Raw genomic sequence first — 23,428 nt, forward strand, 5'->3', positions numbered from 1 at the left:
TTTAATGTGCTATAAATAATTTCTTAGTTTCCATAAACATCGTTGTTATGACTTTTTAAATCCAACTCTGCATGTTTAATTGTTATATAAAGAAATAAAAATTTTAAAAAAGCGTATCTCAAGAACAAATTGAGATATCATTATGAAATAAAAAGCATTTTAAAGCTAATTTGATGAAGATTTAATGTGCCATAAATAATTTCTTAGTTTCCATAAACACCGTTGTTACGATTTTTTAAATCCAACCCCTTTTTGATTGTTATAGATATCAAATATAAATTTTAAAGAATCGTATCTCATGAACGAATTGAGATATCATCACAAAATAAACAACATTTTAAAGCAAATATGATGAAGATTTAATGTGCCATAAATAATTTCTTATTTTCCATAAACATCGTTGTTATGATTTTTTAAATCCAACTCTGCATGTTTAATTATTATATAAAGAAATTAAAATTTAAAAAAGTCGTATCTCAAGAACGAATTGAGATATCATCATGAAATAAAAAGCATTTTAAAGATAATTTGATGAAGATTTAATGTGCCATAAATAATTTCTTATTTTCAATAAACATCGTTGTTATGATTTTTTAAATCCAACTCTGCATGTTTAATTGTTATATAATGAAATTAAAATTTAAAAAAATCGTATCTCAAGAACGAATTGAGATATCATTATGAAATAAAAAGCATTTTAAAGCTAATTTGATCGAAATTTAATGTGCTATAAATAATTTCTTATTTTCCATAAACATCGTTGTTACGATTTTTTAAATCCAACCCATTTTTGATTGTTATAGATATCAAATATAAATTTTAAAAAATCGTATCTCAAGAACGAATTGAGATATCATCATGAAATAAAAAGCATTTTAAAGCTAATTTGATGAAGATTTAATGTGCCATAAATAATTTCTTAGTTTCCATAAACATCGTTGTTATGATTTTTTAAATCCAACCCCTTTTTGATTGTTATAGATATGAAATATAAATTTTAAAAAATCGTATCTCAAGAACGAATTGAGATATCATTATGAAATAAAAAGCATTTTAAAGCTAATTTGATGAAGATTTAATGTTCCATATGTAATTTCTTAGTTTACATAAACATCGTTGTTATGATTTTTTAAATCCAACTCTGCATGTTTAATTGTTTATAAAGAAACTAAAATTTTAAAAAATCGTATCTCAAGAACGAATTGAGATATCATTATGAAATAAAAAGCATTTTAAAGATAATTTGATGAAGATTTAATGTGCCATAAATAATTTCTTATTTTCAATAAACATCGTTGTTATGATTTTTTAAATCCAACTCTACATATTTGCTTGTACAATAAAAATAATACAAATCTAGAGAGAAGTATTTTAATTTCAGTGTAAAGTTTAATTTTATTAATTAAATCAATTACATTTCAAAAAATAATATTATAGAATATAGAACCTTATCACACAATTTACAACAAAATAAAAACGAGTACTTTTTTCTCTCCACAAAATAAGAAAAAAAAAATAAATAGCCAACAATACAAATCTTTTAAAACCAACTAAAAGAAAAGATTACCTAAAATAAAAATCTCTCAATTTAGTTTTGAATAAAATGATTTATTTTTATGACGATGAACTTTCCATTCCTGGACAAGCATGGTTCATTCTGTATTCGAGATACAAAATACCACTGCTATGCCAATAATAAAGCGCCATAACGATGATTATATGCCACCATTGATGAGAATGCCCGAAATAATCGAATTTTCCGGCAAAAAATCTTTCAGGAATTTTCGTGATGTAAACCAAAAATGCTAAACCACTTATCCCATACATTCCCATTACGCGAGGAAGTAAAAGCTAAAAAAAATATGTTTTAATACATTTTGGGCTAATAATAAATCAAAAACTTACTCTTACAACAGGACTTGCTAATCCCCCCGATCTTATGGTCCAATGAATCGTTGGAATCACCCCGTATAAAGCCCATAAAATAAAAACCAACGTTTTTACATTCGATGAGATATTAAATTTTGGTAGTTGGAGTAACATCGCGCCAGCGAATATTAACGAAACAGTGAACATATAAAAAGTTCTCCAATACTAAATGATTTAATATTAATTGTTTTTTAATTAACATTATTTTTTTAACAAACCTGCTCGCACCAAAAAGCATAATAAATCCCTGATGTGTAAATAGCTAAAAGTGATAAAGCTATACCAAATAAATCGAAGGTTAGAAAACAATTAAAATCCTTTTCTGATCGGCAAGAAAATGTATGGTATAAAGAAGATAATATCATACAAACCTAAAATTTAATATAATTTATAAACAATTATAAATAAAAAAATAATTTTACCTGAAAACAAACTAAAACATTAGCCACTAAAACTTTATCTTCCCAAGGAGCTTGAATATCAATATAAACAGAATCTTTCAATGTTAATCCTAAGAACAACATAAACCCAAAAACATGGGACCAAATATTAATCGTCTCATTAGTCCACCAAAAAATACTCTCCATGCACAACTTGGTATTTAACATCCCTCTATATCCATTCCTAATGTAGACATTGTGTTTTAAATATTCTGGGGCTTCGTCAAAACAAAATAATCTCCTGTATTTATCGTCGTCGTCATCTTCGTTCGGTTCAACTCGTTCCTGTTTAAACTCGTTGTTATTAATCGATCTAGATCTTCTTAGATTTACGCTCGAAAGGTTTCTTAAAAGGGATTCGGTGTGGTCACAAATCGTTTGAGTCTAAAAAAGAAATAAATAAGGTGAGGTTATGAATTTGTCAAAAATCATTATAAAATTACCAAAAAATTATTGTTACGAGTTAAAATACGTTTCATATCTTAAATTAAAGGGTAAAAACTGTCTTTTTGTATAGGAGATATACGTATAACGTTTGATTATAAAAAGATAGGGGAAAAAAAATTATTTTTTTTTGAAGAAAATTTGATTAGGTTATGCCACAAAAAATTTTTTTGTTAAATAAATTATTTATGGGATAAATTGGATTGTTTAAAATATGTATTTGTTGGTTTAAAATAAAATATTGATTGTGAAAGTGAGGAAATGGTTCAAATTTCTCTTAGGTTTCTCTCTGTAGTTATATAATTATTAAGAAAATGTATCTGTTAAAATCACACAAGGAAGTTAATTTCTATGTTTATGAATTTTTAAATGGAATTGTTTAAAATGATATTAACAAAAAATTTTGTAGTTTTCAATTCAATTAAGTCAAGGTCACTTGTGGGCGAGGCACTACATCGATAACATATTAATACAAAAATATGTAGTACTTTATCAAAATTATGTTGATAAGAAAACGGAATGTTATTCATGGTTTTTCGATATACTAGCATAAGAAATCACTAAGTTGCATATTTTTATTGAACTAAAACTAGAACTAACATTAGACCTAGAACTAGAAACATTCGGGTTAAAAAAACCCGAAACTTTCTAGTTCTAGGTCTAGTGTTAGTTCTAGTTTTAACTGTTATAAAGCGCTAGATTGTTGTATATTTTGTATTAAACTAGAACTAACACTACATAAGAAATTTGTCCCTGCCATTCGTTATTACCAACCTAGGGAACTAAAACTGAAGAATTTTCAGAGTCTCGCGATTTTAACACTATTATAGGTAATAAATGAAAGACTGAAAGTGATGGAGTGAAATGATTTTGATAAAAACATTAATGATCAACTCATAAATTGAAATCCATAAACGATTTGTCCTTATCATTGATTGTTACCAACCTAAGGAACAATGTAATTAAAACAATTAAACGAAAATGTAAGTTTTGTTTCAACATTCTTTTTCTTAATATTTTTCCAATTCAACCCTACAACTATTATACGTCATATTAAACAGAAAGCTTTGAGCTTTAATTTAGAACAAGTCTCATTCCTTAATTTCAATAAATACGGCTTCCAGGAATTTTTAAATTAACATCTTTTTTGACACTTTTAGGTTAAACGAAAATGTAAGTTTTGTTTCAACATTATTTTTCTTAATATTTTTCCAATCCAATCAAACAATTATTATACATCATTTTAAAGAGAAAGCTTTAAGCTTTAATTTAGAACAAGTCTCCTTCCTTAATTTCAATAAATACGGTTTCCAGGAATTTTTAAATAAGCATCTTTTTTGACACTTTTAGGTTATACGAAAATGTAAGTTTTGTTTCAACATTATTTTTCTCAATATTTTTCCAATTCAACCCAACAATTATTATACATCATTTTAAAGAGAAAGCTTTAAGCTTTAATTTAGAACAAGTCTCCTTCCTTAATTTCAATAAATACGGTTTCCAGGAATTTTTAAATAAGCATCTTTATTGACACTTTTAGGTTATACGAAAATGTAAGTTTTGTTTCAACATTATTTTTCGCAATATTTTTCCAATTCAACCCAACAATTATTATACATCATTTTAAAGAGAAAGCTTTGAGCTTTAATTTAGAACAAGTCTCCTTCCTTAATTTCAATAAATACGGTTTCCAGAATTTTTAAATAAGCATCTTTTTTGACACTTTTAGGTTATACGAAAATGTAAGTTTTGTTTCAACATTATTTTTCTCAATATTTTTCCAATTCAACCCAACAATTATTATACATCATTTTAAAGAGAAAGCTTTAAGCTTTAATTTAGAACAAGTCTCATTCCTTAATTTCAATAAATACGGCTTCCAGGAATTTTTAAATTAACATCTTTTTTGACACTTTTAGGTTAAACGAAAATGTAAGTTTTGTTTCAACATTATTTTTCTTAATATTTTTCCAATCCAATCAAACAATTATTATACATCATTTTAAAGAGAAAGCTTTAAGCTTTAATTTAGAACAAGTCTCCTTCCTTAATTTCAATAAATACGGCTTCCAGGAATTTTTAAATTAACATCTTTTTTGACACTTTTAGGTTAAACGAAAATGTAAGTTTTGTTTCAACATTATTTTTCTCAATATTTTTCCAATTCAACCCAACAATTATTATACATCATTTTAAAAAGAAAGCTTTAAGCTTTAATTTAGAACAAGTCTCCTTCCTTAATTTCAATAAATACGGTTTCCAGAATTTTTAAATAAGCATCTTTTTTGACACTTTTAGGTTATACGAAAATGTAAGTTTTGTTTCAACATTATTTTTCTTAATATTTTTCCAATCCAATCAAACAATTATTATACATCATTTTAAAGAGAAAGGTTTGAGCTTTAATTAAGAATAAGTCTCAGTCCTTAATTTCAATAAATACGGCTTCCAGGAATTTTTGAATTAGCATCTTTTTTGACACTTAGATTATGCGAAAATGTTAGTTTTTGCTCAATATGAGGGTATCAACCTAGCGCCTCGGCCGCAAGCGACCTCGGTTTGATTATAAGTCATATATTCTTGAAAACTGTGTAGATTTGTATCAAGGTCGTATCAACCTAGCGTCTCGGCTGCAAATGACCTCGAGATGATTAAGTTGTCTATTCTTGAAAACTGTGCAAATTTGTATCAAGGTGGTATCGGTCTGAAGACGCACGGCTAAACCCGAAACTTTCTAGTTCTAGTGTTAGGTCTAGTTTTAACTGTTATAAAGCGTTAGATTGTTGTATATTTTGTATTAAACTAGAACTAACACTACATAAGAAATTTGTCCCTGCCATTCGTTATTACCAACCTAGGGAACTAAAAAACTGAAGAATTTTCAGAGTCTCGCGATTTTAACACTATTATAGGTAATAAATTAAAGACTGAAAGTGATGGAGTGAAATGATTTTGATAAAAAACATTAATAATCAACTCATAAGTTATAATCCATAAACGATTTGTCCTTATCATTGATTGTTACCAATCTAAGGAACAAAAACTGACGAATTATCAAAATTTTGCATTTCTAACATTATTATAGGTAATAAGTTACGGCCTGGAGACAATATAGTGAAATAATTTGGACTAAAAGCATTCATAATAAACCTAAAAATTATAATCCATAAGAGATTTATCCCTGTCATTAGTTATTATCAGGCCCGCGCCAAGCCTAATCAGCGCTGTCGTGCACATATTTAATGAGCGCCATTATTTAATGAAAATACGTATTTCATTTATAATTTTTTTTAAATTAATATTTTGCAGTCTTTTAAAGTTTACAGTCAAAAATTTTTATTTAAGTTTCACACTATTTATATTTTTAAAATAAACAATATTTACATAAAATAATATAACTTTACAATAAAATAGTTCAATCACGAGTGGTTCACGTGTTAACAAAAAATTAATAAGAAAATGCGTATATTGAAATGTATCTTACAAAAGCTGAGCTTTTCTGGCTTTGTTTTTAACAAATTGCCCTATTATTAAATCTATATCTAATTTTTGTAAAATGTCACTCTCAATAGATATGATTGCAAGATTTGCCAATCTATCTTGTCCCATAGTAGACCGCAGATAATTTTTAATTATTTTTAATTTTGAAAATGATCTCTCTGCTGTAGCAACTGAGACTGGAATTGTTAACAAAATCCATAGAGAAATACATATAGATATTAGGAAATGAATGGGTTAGATTGTTATCAACTATATAATTTGAAGCTTTAACGGGCGACGTAAGACTGTCCCCAAAGCTCTGCAAAATCTGTAGTTCATTTGTCATTTGTCACTTAATGCTGTTTCAAGTTTTTCACAAAGATTGAGCTGGTTGAGCTTTTTGAGGATATTTATTGAATTCGGAGAGATTCCATAAAAAAATAAATATTTCTGCATGTTGAGATAGCAGCTCAAACCTGCCACTTAAGGACGATATTGCGACGTCTAACACTTAAAAAAAAAGAGTTCATTAAAGCTTACTTCTTCATTCTTATGGGTTGATCTTCGCATTCATAAGATAATTGCTTTTTAATAGTTCGTGGTCTTAATGTTTCTTGGTATTTAAAGCTTGTATCAACATCTAAAGAGGATGCCAGTTTTTTACTGTCTGTGAGCATATCATTGAAACCCGAAATAATGGACAAAAAAATTATCATATCCTCCGACTCAAATATATTTTATGTATGGAGCATCAAACTTCATCAAATAATAGGATAGTCATGGTATTGCAAGGATTTGCGTTGTTGATATTTTGCCATGCTCAGGATATTTAATGATGGTAAATCTTTTGGCATTATTTCATCTCATTCTTTTTCGCGCTTCTAACGCTCTTATACGGAGGGCACACTCCTTATTTAAAAATCGTTGTGTTTTGATGACGAATATTATTAAAATTCACCACTTAATGAGCAACGTATCAATACATCTTCATGTTCAGAAGGCTTTTTATAGGTGGATCAAATCCCTTGTACATTGCGTCGGTCCAATCAGATTGCAAAACACTATACAAGCGCGATGTGTTCTTTTTGTCATTATATGAAATATCCATCGGTTTAATTTTCTCCTATGATTCATAATCCATTTTTATAACAAATGAAATAGTTCTGTGTTCATTAACATTGTTTGAAATTTCTGATGAATCCGCAGAGGGAGAACTAGAACTGATATACTCTTCCATGCAAACACATGATGGAAGTAGTTTATCATAAATGTTGTGTGTATTTTGAGACACAATTAGATAGACATATTTAGAAGACATTTTTAAAATTCTGCCAACTCTTATCCAAATTCGAACCAGACAAAATCTTTTCAGTTTACGGAGGGTTTGGGACCTCTATTCAAGTAGCGCCGTCAATTGTCCCTGTCATTAGGTTATTATCAACCTAGGAACTAAAACCGATGAATTTTCAGATGTTCACGTTTATAACACTATTATAGGTAATAAATTAAACACTGAAAGCGATGGAGTGAAATGGTTTAGATAAAAAACATTGATAATCAACTCATAAATTATATTCCATAAACGATTTGTCCTTAGCATTGATTGTTACCAACCTAAGAAACAAAAGCTGATGAATTTTCAGAATTTTGCATTTCTAACATTATTATAGGTAATAAGTTACGGCCTGAAGATGATGAAGTGAAATAATATAGACTAAAAGCATTCATAATAAACCTAAAAATTATTATCCATAAGGGATTTGTCCCTGTCATTAGTTATTATCCACCTAGGAACTAAAACTGTAGAATTTTCAGAGTTTCGCGATTTTAACACTATTATAGATAATAAATGAAAGACTGAAAGTGATGGAATAAAATGATTTAGATAAAAAACATTAATAATCAACACACAAATTATATTCCATAAACGATTTGTCCTTATCATTGATTGTTACCAACCTAAGAAACAAAAACTGACGAATTATCAATGTTTTGCATGTCTAACATTATTATAGGTAATAAATTACGGCCTGAAGATGATGGAGTGAAATAATATACACTAAAAGCATTCATAATAAACCTAAAAATTATTATCTATAAGGGATTTGTCCCTGTCATTAGTTATTATCCACCTAGGAACTAAAACCGTAGAATTTTCAGAGTTTCGCGATTTTAACACTATTATAGAAAATAAATGAAAGACTGAAAGTGATGGAGTAAAATGATTTAGATAAAAAACATTAATAAACAACTCATCAATTATAATCCATATACGATTTGTCCTTATCATTGATTGTTACCAACCTAAGAAACCAAAACTGACGAATTATCAAAATTCTGCATTTCTAACATTATTATAGGTAATAAGTTATGGCCTGAAGACGATGGAGTGAAATAGTTTAGATGAAAAACAATCATAATCAACTCAAAAACTATAATCCATAAGAGATTTGTCCCCGTCATTGCTTATTACCAACCTAGGGAACTAAAATTGAAAAATTTTCAGTGTTTTCCGATTTTAACACTATTATAGGTAATAAATGAAAGACTGAAAGTGATGGAGTGAAATGTTTTAGATAAAAAACATTAATAATCAACTCATAAATTATTATCCATAAAAAGTTTGTCCTTATTATTGGTTATTACCAACCTAGGAAACAAAAACTGATGAATTTTTAGAATTTTGCACTTTTAACATTATTATAGGTAATAAGGTACGACCTAAAGATGATGGAGTGAAATAGTTCAGATGAAAAATGATCATAATCAACTCAAAAACTATAATCCATAAGAGATTTGTCCCCGTCATTGCTTATTACCAACCTAGGAAACTAATATTGAAGAATTTTCAAAGTTTTCCGATTTTAACACTATTATAGGTAATAAATTAAAAACTGAAAGTGATAGAGTGAAATGGTTTAGATAAAAAACATTAATAATCAACTCACAAATTATCATCCATAAAAAGTTTATCCTTATCATTGGTTATTACCAACCTAGGAAACAAAAACTGATCAATTTTTAGAATTTTGCACTTCTAACATTATTATAGGTAATAAGTTATGACCTAAAGATGATGGAGTGAAATAGTTTAGATGAAAAATAATCATAATCAACTCAAAAACTATAATCCATAAGAGATTTGTCCCCGTCATTGTTTGTTACCAACCTAGGGAACTAATATTGAAGAATTTTCAGGGTTTTCCGATTTCAACACTATTATAGGTAATAAATGAAAGACTGAAAGTAATGGAGTGAAATGATTTAGATAAAAAACATTAATAATCAACTCATAAATTATAATCCATAAAAAGTTTGTCCTTATCATTGGTTATTACCAACCTAGTAAACAAAAACTGATGAATTTACAGAATTTTGCATTTCTAAGATTATTATAGGTAATAAGTTACGACCTAAAGATGCAGGAGTGAAATAGTTTAGATGAAAAATAATCATAATCAACTCAAAAACTATAATCCATAAGAGATTTGTCCCCATCATTGTTTATTACCAACCTAGGGAATTAATAATGAAGAATTTTCAGTGTTTTCTGATTTTAACACTATTACAGGTAATAAGTTAATGACTGAAAGTGATGGAGTGAAATGTTTTAGATAAAAAACATTAATAATCAACTCATAAATTATAATCCATAAAAAATTTGCCCTTATCATTGGTTATTACCAACCTAGGAAACAAAAACTAATGAATTTGCAGAATTTTGCATTTCTAACATTATTATAGATAATAAGTTATGATCTAAAGATGATGGAGTGAAATAGTTTAGATGAAAAACAATCATAATCAACTCAAAAACTATAATCCATAAGAGATTTGTCCACGTCATTGTTTATTATCAACCTAAGGAACTAATATTGAAGAATTTTGAGGGTTTTCTGATTTTAACACTATTATAGGTAATAAATGAAAGACTGAAAGTGATGGAGTGAAATGATTTAGATAAAAAACATTAATAATCAACTCATAAATTATAATCCATAAAAAGTTTGTCCTTATCATTGGTTATTACCAACCTAGTAAACAAAAACTGATGAATTTACAGAATTTTACATTTCTAACATTATTATAGGTAATAAGTTACGACCTAAAGATGATGGAGTGAAATAGTTTGGATGAAAAATAATCATAATCAACTCAAAAACTATAATCCATAAGAGATTTGTCCCCATCATTGTTTATTACCAACCTAGGGAACTAATAATGAAGAATTTTCAGTGTTTTCTGATTTTAACACTATTACAGGTAATAAGTTAATGACTGAAAGTGATGGAGTGAAATGTTTTAGATAAAAAACATTAATAATCAACTCATAAATTATAATCCATAAAAAATTTGCCCTTATCATTGGTTATTACCAACATAGGAAACAAAAACTAATGAATTTGCAGAATTTTGCATTTCTAACATTATTATAGATAATAAGTTACGGCCTGAAGACGATGGACTAAAATAATTTGGACTAAAAGCATTCATAATAAACCTAAAAGTTATAATCCATAAGATATTTGTCCCTGTCATTAGTTATTATCATCTTAGGAACTAAAGCTGAAGAATTTTCAGAGTTTCGCGATTTTAACACTATTGTAGATAATAAATTAAAGACTGAATGTGATGGAGTAAAATGGTTTAGATAAAAAACATTGATAATCAACTCATAAATTATATTCCACAAACTATTTGTGCTTAGCATTGATTGTTACGAATCTACGAAATAAAAGCTGATGAATTTTCAGAATTTTGCATTTCTAACATTATTATAGGTCCATTTAAGTCCACTTCTAAACTGTGTTAAACGAACACAGTCACTGCAACCCAATCACCAATTTCATAATCTTACTTTCTTTCTTCTTTTATTATAATTTCTTGCATTTTTTTCTTGAATTCATGCCATTTGTTTTCCAGCATCATCTCGTACTTGAGATCGTTCTTCACGTAGTTTTTGTATCAAGTCTTTTTCTGGTAATTTTAGATCTTCAGAATAACACATATCGATTTCAGTTAAAACTTTAAATGAGTACAGCCGCCTGTACTTCTACGGTTAGTTCTGTTAAGAATCTGTTTGTAATCTTTCCACATACTTAAACCATTTTTCCGGTTGTTCTACTGATAAAGCACTTAGACATGATATTATGGTTTAACCTTTCGATTAATATTTTATAATCAATATTTTCTTTTGAACAATAGTTTTTGAATTCATCAGATATGATTGTTCCTCCTCTATCGGATATTATACTTCTAAGATTGCCAAAAATTTTCTGTTGACTATCTAGCTTTCCTATTACTTCTTTACTGTTTAACGGTTTAGATATCAGGGTATAGTTTTTGACGAATTTTCAAAAATAGCCAGCAAGGCTCAAAAATGATTGGAGCTGCTTGAAATTTCTAGGATCTGGAAATTTTGTTACAGCTTCTATTTTTTATGGAGATGGTCGAATGCTTCTATTAATTATTTCATAACCCAAATACTCTATTTCTGACTTTAAGAATTGACATTATTTCCAATTAATCTCTAATCTCTGATATTTAGCAACTTTTAATACATTTTATAATCTTTCCAGAGCCTGCATCTCGTTTTCAGCTAAAATTATAACGTCATCCATGTATGTTAGAATTAATAAACCTTTGGAATATGGCCTATATGGAATTACAAAGCCTAAATTGTGTTTGAAGAAATTGATATTGACCAGCAGGAGTTACAAATGACATACATTTTCTATTTCCTTCATCAACGGGGACATGAAAATTTTGCAATGTGTCTAGTTGGTCTTCAATAACAAATTCAATTTTTATTTTTGACCAAAACAATCGGACTTGAATATTTAGAACAGCTGTGTTCGATAACTCCTTCATGTAGCCGTCTATCAACTTATTTATTCACTTCATCCATTTCTGCCTGCGATAAACGTCTGGGTCTACGGGAAATGTCTTCCTTTAAAACAATTTTTGTTTGCATTGGAGTTGTAACACGTTCTTCCGGTTCTTCATGGTTTTTCGATTACACTTACCCAAGGTCATTTCCGGCCGAGGCGCTACATCGGTGCCATGTTGCCACGAAAACTGATTGCCTTTCAAGGTTTTTCGATATATTTAAGCTGAGGTTGAAAACGATGAAACTCGAGATATACAAAAATGAGGAAATCGCGCATTCTACTCCCAGTTATGTATCATGAGATCCCAAAATATCCAGAGAGACATCAAACTCCGCATATATATATTTTATCATCATTTTCCTATTCTTATTTGATACAAATTAATAAATTATTACGTGGGAATTAGTTTTTGATGTCACAAAACGATTAAATAAAATTAGAAATGAATTAAATCAATTTTTATTTAACTCCATAGTAGTACATCGATCAAAATCTCTTCGGATTTGATGTTCTCCTGATGTTTTGAACCGCGATACAAGACTGACGTTCGAAGACTGACAGCTTCTAACGGCTGTCAAAATTTCCCTTGAGCGATTGCAAACCAAAAAGGTGCCTTTTCATCGAGAATTTTCCCAAAGGTTTTTCAGAAAATCGTACGAAGATGTTGTTTTATTTTAAAAAATCTTTACCGCGTTTATTTCTAATCAATAGAGTGACCATGCGCCTTTCTAATGCCAGGAATTTACTTGCTCGGTTTGCTGATATCCTGATTGTGATATTCGTATCTCGACTAACTCGACTGAATTCTCGGCGAGTTTCGGATTTTTCTTATAGATTCTTACACCGCGCATAGATGGCGCAATCAAATTATTCATTAAAAAAGAAATTCTGAAATAAAAACAATCGATGTTATCAACCTTGAACGAATGACACGAATAAAATGAATGAAATGAATAAAATTGAAAGTTGTCAACCAAAAAAATGTTGTATTTTTAACCAAAAAAAAAATCACCAAAGAAAATGAAATTTTCTTAATGAGAAAAACCTTAAAGTTAACATTTTTAACGAATTTCTTCTTCGTTTGTTTGGTCGCAGCTCGTGGAGATAATTACGAGGATAAAATCGCTGAATTATTAAAGAAAAATCGACCGATAAGAGCATGCGAATTCGACAGTATCAATCCAATATGCCACGCAGGAGTTGGAATGTCGATTTTAATATCATGTTGCGCGGTAATCCTCGTCTTAATTTTTATGGGACTATTAAAAGGAATTCTCGGATTAATGTTTTTTCCAAAACTCGGAATGTGCGGAATGAATCTTTTGGTCGATCTTCCACGACCCATGAAAAAATATCAAGAACCAGAATTAGCAGGACAACCAGTTATTTACGACGTGGCCGGGTGGCCAATTCATCCACAAACCGGGAAACGATCCGTTCGCCCTTTATCGAAAAACACCGAATTTTGTATGAACGTAATCTTCTTTTTAACGTATCCTTTTATAATAATCGTTACGATGTGCTCGGTTGTTTGTTTTAAAAATTATGACGAAGAAGGTACCGATCATAATGTTTATGATAACGTGAATACGGTCGTTTTTACTGAGTGCCAAGCGTTTCATCAGGAAAATTCGCCAAAATGTAAAGCGTTTTGTCACCAGGATGTTTATGAAGATGGGGATTCAACGGAAGAACGTGATACTAAATATGTTATGGAACAAATGGGGAAAAGTTCTGATAAACTTAATGGATAAAAAAATATTTTTATTATTATACTTATTTATTATTAATATATTTATTTAATTCAATGAAATTGAGTTATCATCTCTTTTATTTAACTCCTCTATGTATTAGAGTAACCATAAAGTCTTATTCTCACATTCTTGTCATGTCGTAATAGTTCTGCATGATGATATTAAACAGAGGAACAAGTTATCAGATGTAATATACCTTAGTAAAGGATTAAGACATGGTTCCTCAAAGGTTATGCCAGGAAATGTCCATATTCCGATTAATAACACTCATTTTGTGTTCATTATGCTATTAAAGCATAGGATGACATGGAATTTATGTTGTAAAGACTCAGAGCATGCAAATTGGGGATTGAGGAAAAAGTCAAATTCGAAATTATCATAGCAATTCGTCAAGAAGAACAATGTAAATACTTGGGCACCAAGATTGGTATTGATCAGACGGAAATCAAAAGCAAGTTCAATAAAGCCAAAAAAGTGGTGGGAGCACTTAATTCTATTTGGTGGGATAAAAACATAAAAACATAAATCGGAATAATAAGAAGAGAGTATATTGAGGTTCGGACGAAGAGCTGACGCAATGGGGACGGATTAATTGCGTAGAAATTGCAAAAACTGTCATATACAGGGTTGAAAAGAAAGGTTTGGTCTTGGTGTGAAAGATATGGAGTTATGGCAGTAAAAAAGGAGAATGTATGATTAAAGTAGACTGCATATAATTTATAAAAAACGTTAATGGAAGACTTTACAACAATACCAAACAAAAAATAAACATTGAAACGATCCACAAGCCAAAAAAATACTATTAAAATAGCTGTGATGATCTACAGTGTGTTAATTAATTATCGTACCCGACGTCATCATTGCAAGTATGCAACCAATATCGCAGTGCAATACGCATCATACGCAAATCGCGTATTGCAATAAAAATACTGTGATATTGGTTGCATACTTGCAATGATGACGACGGGTACGATAATTAATTAACACATTGTACTTAGATAATCAACCGTATTCGCTGGTAGATAATAAAGGTTTTTCTCGTTTATTGTCTACTATTGTTCCACAGTATACACTTCCTTCTCGGAACTATATGAAAAATATAATATCTGATATTTATGACTTATTACGGACTCAAATTGTAAAAAAAATGTCTAAAATGGAAAATATAGCGTTAACTTCTGATATTTGGATATACTTCTGATATATAAGTATTACAGGACACTGTATAACAAATGAATGGGAGAGGAAAAACTCTTTCTACATTCTACATGCTAGATCGACTGCTCGAACTAAAAAGATGTTTAATTATATATTTATCAAAAAATAATACCACACTTAATCTTACAACAAATCAATTGAATCAGTATTGTCGGAGGATCAGTAAAGTTCTTCGAAATGCTATACAGGGTGTTCAAATTGTAACATCAAAGTTGTACTTAAGAAAAGCCCTAAAAGTCAATTTTTTTCAAATAGTAACCCTAACATATGGATTCATTTTCGAATTCTATAAAAAAAATAATTAATATTGTGTAGAATGTCCTGTACCTAAAATGTATTTTTACGGAGTTAAATAAATTCTTTATTAAACAAAAAAAATAAAAATAACATTACAACCATAACATTTCTAACACAAAATATCGTTTTCCAGCGGTCAGAGTAGATGATGTTTTTTCACAAAAAAATAATATCTGAAAAATGACTGAACTTAGGTATAACCTTAGTAATATGGTCCATTACTAAATCCACAACAAGATTGAACCCAATTATTGCCATTTTTTATTTATAAGCTCTAAATCGATTAAACATCAAAATTGTTGATTTTCGAAAATTAACTCAATTATAACTCAAAAACTAAAAGCGATGGGGAAATAATTTTTATACATAAAACCTTAGTAATGGACCATAAATACTAAATCCATAACAAGATTAAACCCAATTATTACCATTTTTTATTTATAAGCTCTAAATCGATTAAACATTAAAATTGTTGATTTTCGAAAATTAACTCAATCATAACTCAAAAACTAAAAGCGATGGGGAAATATTTTTTATACATAAAAGCTTAGTAATGGACCATAAAGATTAGATTCATAAAAAGATTGAACCCAATTATTACCATTTTTTATTTATAAGCTCAAAATCGATTAAACATCAAAATTGTTGATATTAGAAAATTAACTCAATTATAACTCAAAAACTAAAAGGGATGGGGAAATACTTTTTATACATAAAACCTTAGTAATGGGCCATAAAGACTAAATCCATAACAAGATTGAACCCAATTATTACCATTTTTTATTTATAAGCTCTAAATCGATTAAACTTCAAAATTGTTGATTTTCGAAAATTAACTCAATTATAACTCAAAAACTAAAAGCGATGGGGAAATACTGTTCATACATAAAACCTTAGTAATGGGCCATAAAGACTAAATCCATAACTAGATTGAACCCAATTATTACCATTTTTTATTTATAAGCTCTGAATCGATTAAACATCAAAATTGTTGATTTTCGAAAATTAACTCAATCATAACCCAAAAACTAAAAGCAATGGGGAAATACTTTTTATACATAAAACCTTAGTAATGGGCCATAAAGACTAAATCCGTAACAAGATTGATCCCAATTATTACTAATTTTTATTTATAAGCTCTAAATCGATTAAACATCAAAATTATTGATTTTCGAAAATTAACTGAATCATAACTCAAAAACTAAAAGCGATGGGGAAATATTTTTTATACATAAAACCTTAGTAATGGGCCATAAAGACTAAATCCATAACAAAATTGAACTCAATTACTACCATTTTTTATTTATTAGCTCTAAATCAGTACCAATAACTTTTATAAAAGTCAACCTACTTTTTCTTACATACAACTAAACTGTATAATAAAAACTATAGCATTCTATTTAAAATAACGAAGTTATGGTCTACTTCCGGTAGACCAGAAGTGACGACCATCTTGAAAATATTTTAGATCGAAAGTTCTTTGATTTAAATTTTGAAATATATTTAATTATTTGTTGATACAAAACGAATCGAACAAAACGTCAGACATACATAACATAATATAACAGAATGATACAATATCAGATTACATCAAGAAAAATCGAGACGCAAACAATTTGTATATTCATCGACTAAATAGAAGCAATGTCTAATAATCATGGCTTTGACATGTTTACAAAATTTGTGTGTGTTTAAAAGTTTTACATGGTTTGGCAGTCTATTGTACAGCTTTGCCCCCTGATAGTCAACACCCTGCTGTGTGACTTTCAATCTCTGCGCAGGAATTTCTAAAAGTTCTCTATTTCTCGTATTATACTCATGTAACTGAGAGTTGACGACACCACAAAAGTTGTATCGTCGACACAGAGGCAAGAAGTAGCACTATTTATATTTTCCGGTAAGTCATTTACGTGTATTATAAAAAGCAGGACCGAGGATGGACCCTTGCGGTACCTCATGAACACATTTCCTTATTGCAGAGAGTTCCCCACACCACCCGACCTATGTGTTCCAGAGTGATGCGATTTTATGAGCTTGTATACAATTCCTCTCAAAACGTAATAGTGCAGCTTGTGCAACAATATGTCATGATCCACAGTGTCGAAAGCTCGGCTTAGGTCACAACAAATCATTTTTGATTTTTCAAATTTATCGTGTTCATCAATTACATCATTTATAATTTTCATAATAGCCGTTGTAGTTGATCTTGCTACTCTATAGCCATGCTGTAATTCGGTTAATACATTGTTCTTATGTAAGTAACTAGTAAAAGATACTTAAGTTGCTAAAAAATTTTTGAGAACACTGGTAATAAAGCCGATAAGAACGATAGCTTTATGTATCGGCCGATAATATTAGTCCGATTAACTTGTAAATTTTTAAAAACTAAGTAGATTTGTATCAGTATGGTACAGATGTAATGCCTCGGCCGCAAGCGACCTCGGCTTAATTAACTCGTAAATTCTTAAAAACTGAGTAGATTTGTATCAGTATGGTACTGATATAATGCCTCGGCCGTAAACGACCTCCGCTTATTAACTCAAAAATCATTAAGATCTGAGTAAATTTACAATAGTATGGTACCGATGTAATGCCTCGGCTTAATTAACGCGTAAATTTTTAAAAATTCAGTAGATTTGTACCGACCTAATGCCTCGGCCGCAAGCGACCTCGACTTATTAACTCAAAAATTCTTAAAATCTGAGTAAATTTGCACCACTATGGTAGGCATTACACCGGAATGCCTCAGCCGCAAGCGACCTCGGTTTAATTAAGTCGTAAATTATTCAAAATTGAGTAAATTTGTGTCAATATGGTACCGATGTAGCACCTCGGCCACAAGCGACCTCGGCTTATTAACTCAAAAATCATTAAGATCTGAGTAAATTTACAACAGTATGGTAGCGATGTAATGCCTCCGCTTAATTAACACGTAAATTTTTAAAAATTTAATAGATTTGCACCGATCTAATGCCTCGGCCGCAAGCGACCTCGGCTTATTAACTCAAAAATTATTCAGATCTGAGTAAATTTACAACAGTATGGTACCGATGTGCTTAATTAATACGTAAATTCTTTAAAATTCAGTAGATTTGTACCGATCTAATGCCTCGGCCGCAAGCGACCTCGGCTTATTAACTCAAAAATCTTTAAGACCTGTGTAAATTTACAACAGTATGGTATCGATGTAATGCCTCGGCTTAATTAACACGTAAATTCTTAAAAATTCAGTAGATTTGTACCGATCTAATGCCTCGGCCGCAAGCGACCTCGGCTTATTAACTCAAAAATTCTTAACATCTGAGTAAATTTGCACCAGTATGGTACCGATGTAATGCCTCGGCCGCAAGCGACCTCGGCTTAATTAACTCGTAAATTATTCAAAATTGAGTAGATTTGTATCAATATGGTACCGATGTAGCGCCTCGGCCGCAAGCGACCTCGGCTTAATTAAACTACATAGCGTTATAAACCATTCAGTTTTTGTATCAACATAGCACTAATGAAGCACCTCGGCTTAATTAAATCGAAAAATAGTAAATTACTCTGTTTTGGTATCATTATGGTACCGATGTAGCGCCTCGGCTTAGTAAACTAATCCTCAATAACCTGGATAAACAAAAACATATATTTTTATAACGCATAAATCCATTAAATTGACCTGAAGTCGAATTTCTATTAAAATCCTTTTTTTATACAGTGCGTTTCAAAAGTAACGGATTAATTCGATAAAATCATTACAAACAATTTATGAAAAAAATCGCTGAAACGGGTCTAAAGATTTAAATTTTTTGCAATTTTTTGCAATTTTTTGGTATTAAAATAAATATTAATATCGGTTACATAAGAAAATTTTCGAGAAAAATTAATTTAATGTTTCATTATTTCCCATTCATTTGATATAGAAAATAGCAGTAGCAGTGCGTAACCATGGCAACCAATTGTTTTGATTTGACATTTCCAAGTGTCAAAATTCAATTGGAATTGAATTATTTATTTAAATTAATTATTATTACTATTGTACTTGAGATACAAAAGTAGCAATAGCTTGTTGATGAAAATTTTAAACTTTAAATTTACAAAAATAACATGAAAGATAGAAAACAATAATATCATTAATAGTGAGTTTAGACATGCATGGATTTAGTGGTGCCAGGATAAACAATAAGACCAAATAACAACAAAAAAATAACAACGAATAGCGATGAATAACAACAATTAACAAAAGAAACTCCACAATACTACTCAAAATAATCTCATTAACGCACAATAAACTGTTTCAAATCGAATTTTGACAGTTGGAAATTTTAAATCAAAACAATTGGTTGCCATGGTTACGCACAGCTACTACTATTTTTTATATCATTTTAAAGAAACTTTAAATTAATTTTTCTCGAAAAGTTTCTTATGTAACCGATATTAATATTTATTGTACATAATTCAGAAAAAAATCTTCTTTCAAATTCCGATATAAAAAATGGGGTGTTCCATTTAAAAAAAACTTCTATGACGTCATAACTCGTTTAAAAATGGCGGAAAAAATTTAAAATATACACCAAAAAATTGCAAAAAAATTAAATCTTTAGACCCGTTTCAGCGATTTTTTCATAAATTGTTTATAATAATTTTATCGAATTTATCCGTTACTTTTGAAACGCACTGTATAACACAAAAATAACAAATTACCAATTTAATCCAATCATTTTTTTTTAATTTCATTTAAATTAGCATTTATTTTTGCAATTTTAATTGCATTTCATTCCAACAAAAACCAATTTATTTATCGAACCACATCAATTAAGAATTAATGAAATGAATAAGAATTTGTTTGGATTTAAACATAAAAAAGAAACAATTTTTATTCTTAAAGAGTTCAACGACGATAATGACCCCGATTTTTTTTGCCTCATCGATTATGTTGCAAAAAAGCCTTGAAGAATCGAAAACGCAACGATTCAATGTCAAGAAGTAATTTTTTTTTGTGGCAACTTTCAAAATTTCACCAAAAAATTATATGTTTCGATTCGAATTAGTTTAACTTTTTCTTAACGTCGTCCTAAATGTTAGAAACGGAACTTGTTATAAACACTCTCAAGAGAAAGTATGTTGATGATTCAATAAAAAAAAAAGACAAAAAGAGAAAGGTTTCAAATTTTTTTATCATTTTTATCAATTAAATTTCAAATTAATTGAATTCCTTTGTCATTTATATTAATTTTTGAAGTAATAAAATTCAAAAAGACTTTCTTTTTATACAAGGAAGTAAATAGCTTAGGTATTTTCAAACAGGTTCTTGTTTAGTACCGTTTTATTTCGAGAGGAAGTATCGGAGAAATTACTTTCATCGCAAGAAGAAAGTTAGTTTACTCACCTGGTCGACACAACAAGTTCCATTATCATCACATCCAGCTTTGGAGAGTTCATGGCGTGCAATTATTGTTACAGTCATCTTATCTATAAAGAAATATTAAAATTACAAAAATTAACTTTCACTTTGTAATAAAAAAAATGAACTTTTTGAACTCAACTCGTACGAATCAGAACGAGTATAAAATAAACCAAAGAAACGACTTCCTAATAAATCCTATTGTGCTTTGAGGCTCGTTTCTTTTCTAAGATAAGTTAAAAGTGTTTAGATTCAATAACACCCAACACTAAATTGAACTGACCTATTCAAAAAAGCACCGCTATATCCTTTTTATAACATAACTGTTTTTAAATTCAACACACTACAATTTTCTTTTATTTCCTTTACATTTTCGTTTCTACAAGAAGAAATATCGAGGACACTTCATGTAATCCAACAAAGTACACAAAAACCAGGTTGTTATATAATTTTTAATTCCTTACCTAACGTTTGTTTAATAAAAAACTTTCGAAAATCCTCGTCGCTTATTTTTTGTACAGATTTGTTTAAACTTTCTAGAACACGCACGAACGTTTAACAATCTTAAACGATTTTAAAGAGAATTGAGGGCTTCATGCTGCTTTTACCAACGTTCAAAACAGACTGATTCCAAACGAGAACTTCGGTTACAAAATCGCTGATGATTTTACTTCTAACGTCGAGCGTGGAGGGGATTAATAACAGAAACAACCTAAAAAAATAACAATAATTAAATAGGTACAGCAGAGTAGAGTACAAGGTGTTTTTTAAATTATTGAAATAGGAATGTTTAATTTTTATTCTAAAAAAAGGTTAGAGAATTGTATAATAAAAAAAATAAAGTGGTGTAAAACAACCTTCTATACTATAAAACTAAACAATAATAACAAACTAATAATAAAACACTTAATTATTTTTTAAAAAAGTCGGGGTCCTTTTCTGGTTAATTTGTTATTAAAGTAAGAATTTTTAAAATGTCTATATATTCAATAAAATAAAATTTAAAAGAGTTTCAGCACTTGCTATACTCTATTTTTTTTTTAATTCGGAGGAGTGTTTTTAAATTGAAGCGCCAAAAAAACGGGTTGCTATTGGTCAGTTTTAAGCAAAAATTACACTAGCAAAATTTGAGATGTTGCCAACCTCAATTTTGACATATTTGTAATCGTCGTGAAAAATCCTTTAAAATGAGCCCAAACATGATACGTTTAATTCCAATAATATTCGAGATATAAGCAACTTCCGGCTTGAAATGTCAACGTCATTTTGATATATTCTTAATTTTAAAAAATGTCTTAAAATTTGTCACAAAAACAAAAATATAAAAAAAAAATTCTAAAAGTAAGGTTGGTATTAATATTTAAAAATTAAATTGCTATCTTCATTGTTGCTAACTTCGGGTTTAATGTTTTTTTGTTCTAACTTTTTTGTTTTTTGACATAAGTGCGTCATGTTTGGACTCATTTTAAAGGTTATTTTATACAAATTACAAATATAATAATAAAATTAAAGTTGACATTAACACCTAAAAGTTTTTTCTTAGCCGCGCGTCGAAATTCTTTCAAAAAACATCAAAATTATTTTTAGGCGCACGGCTAAACACGAATATTTCTAGGTCTAGTGTTAGTTCTAGTTTTTGTGCAATAAAAATATACAACATAGTAGTATCTTAACAGTTCTAGGTCTTGTGTTAGTTCTAGTGATAGTGCTAGTGTAAAACTAGAACCAACACTAGACCTAGAACTAAAAACATACAAGGTTAATGTTTTTTATTTTTTTTGTTTTTTGAGATAAATACATTATGTTTGGACACATTTTAAAGGTTAATATTCATATAAAGTTGTCCATCTGTCTATTATATGATAACCATGGTGTGCAATCTTACTACTATAAAAATGTAGACCGAGATTTAGTACCCTCACAATCCACTGGATGACGCTGTAAACTGAATTTGCAGCAATCTGCATTATCTACACAAACAAAGCGTTTGTAACATTAGAAAAATTTATGTATAACGTCAAACTCAGAGGTGAAAGCAAACGTCACATTTTTGTTTTGTCGTTTAGTGTGATAATTGGTGATAACCCCGTTGTATAAGCAAATTTTCTTCCTTACGTTCTTTTGGCTTAGTGTTTTATATCCTTTAGTTAAGTATTTAAATAAGTTAGGGCCACTTTTACCACCTCTTGATAAGTTATCCAATAGATAAATTGGCGCTTTTTGCCAATGAGAGCAATATACGTTAAGAATTATGAATATTATCTTGGAAAAACTTTAAATTCATATTTTTTCTTATTTATTTGGAAAATGCACTTGACCTCTTCAAAATAAAGTAATGGTATAAATCGGTATAGAAATACCTATATTTAAATTTCGCGCTTTAACCTAATTAGTTCCCTCACAATCCCCTTGGGATCGCTTGTACCGAAAAATAGTGGGAAGATGACCTTCTATATACATAATATATATAAATTTTTCTATGATGATAACTAACTTCAGATTTAAAATGTCAACCTCAATTTTGACATATTTGTAATCTTCATTAAAAATCCGTTAAAATGAGTACAAACACGACATATTTATCTTCAA

At 29.2% G+C, this 23,428-nt stretch overlaps 2 protein-coding genes across 3 annotated transcripts; one reads left to right on the forward strand and one right to left on the reverse strand.

Annotated features, from left to right (window-relative positions):
* Nucleotides 1-1,359: 1,359 nt before the first annotated feature.
* LOC111418261 (progestin and adipoQ receptor family member 3) lies at nt 1,360-21,529 on the reverse strand. Of its 2 annotated transcripts, XM_023050765.2 has the most exons (6): nt 21,304-21,529; nt 20,825-20,907; nt 2,352-2,753; nt 2,148-2,300; nt 1,906-2,094; nt 1,360-1,851 (listed from the first exon to the last, which is right to left on the reverse strand). In XM_023050765.2, exons 2-6 carry the CDS (start codon nt 20,900-20,902, stop codon nt 1,615-1,617), a joined length of 1,059 nt encoding a protein of 352 aa, XP_022906533.1. In that variant the 5' UTR covers nt 20,903-20,907; nt 21,304-21,529; the 3' UTR covers nt 1,360-1,614. The 2 variants fall into 2 exon arrangements, with proteins under 2 accessions (XP_022906533.1, XP_071051527.1); XM_071195426.1 differs by lacking the exons at nt 20,825-20,907; nt 21,304-21,529 and adding an exon at nt 2,813-2,934.
* LOC139429356 (uncharacterized) lies at nt 13,102-13,986 on the forward strand. Its single transcript, XM_071195044.1, has one exon. It carries the CDS (start codon nt 13,219-13,221, stop codon nt 13,936-13,938), a length of 720 nt encoding a protein of 239 aa, XP_071051145.1. The 5' UTR covers nt 13,102-13,218; the 3' UTR covers nt 13,939-13,986.
* Nucleotides 21,530-23,428: the final 1,899 nt, after the last annotated feature.

Source organism: Onthophagus taurus, chromosome 3 (genome assembly GCF_036711975.1).
Source record: "Onthophagus taurus isolate NC chromosome 3, IU_Otau_3.0, whole genome shotgun sequence".
Lineage (NCBI taxonomy): Eukaryota > Metazoa > Arthropoda > Insecta > Coleoptera > Scarabaeidae > Onthophagus > Onthophagus taurus.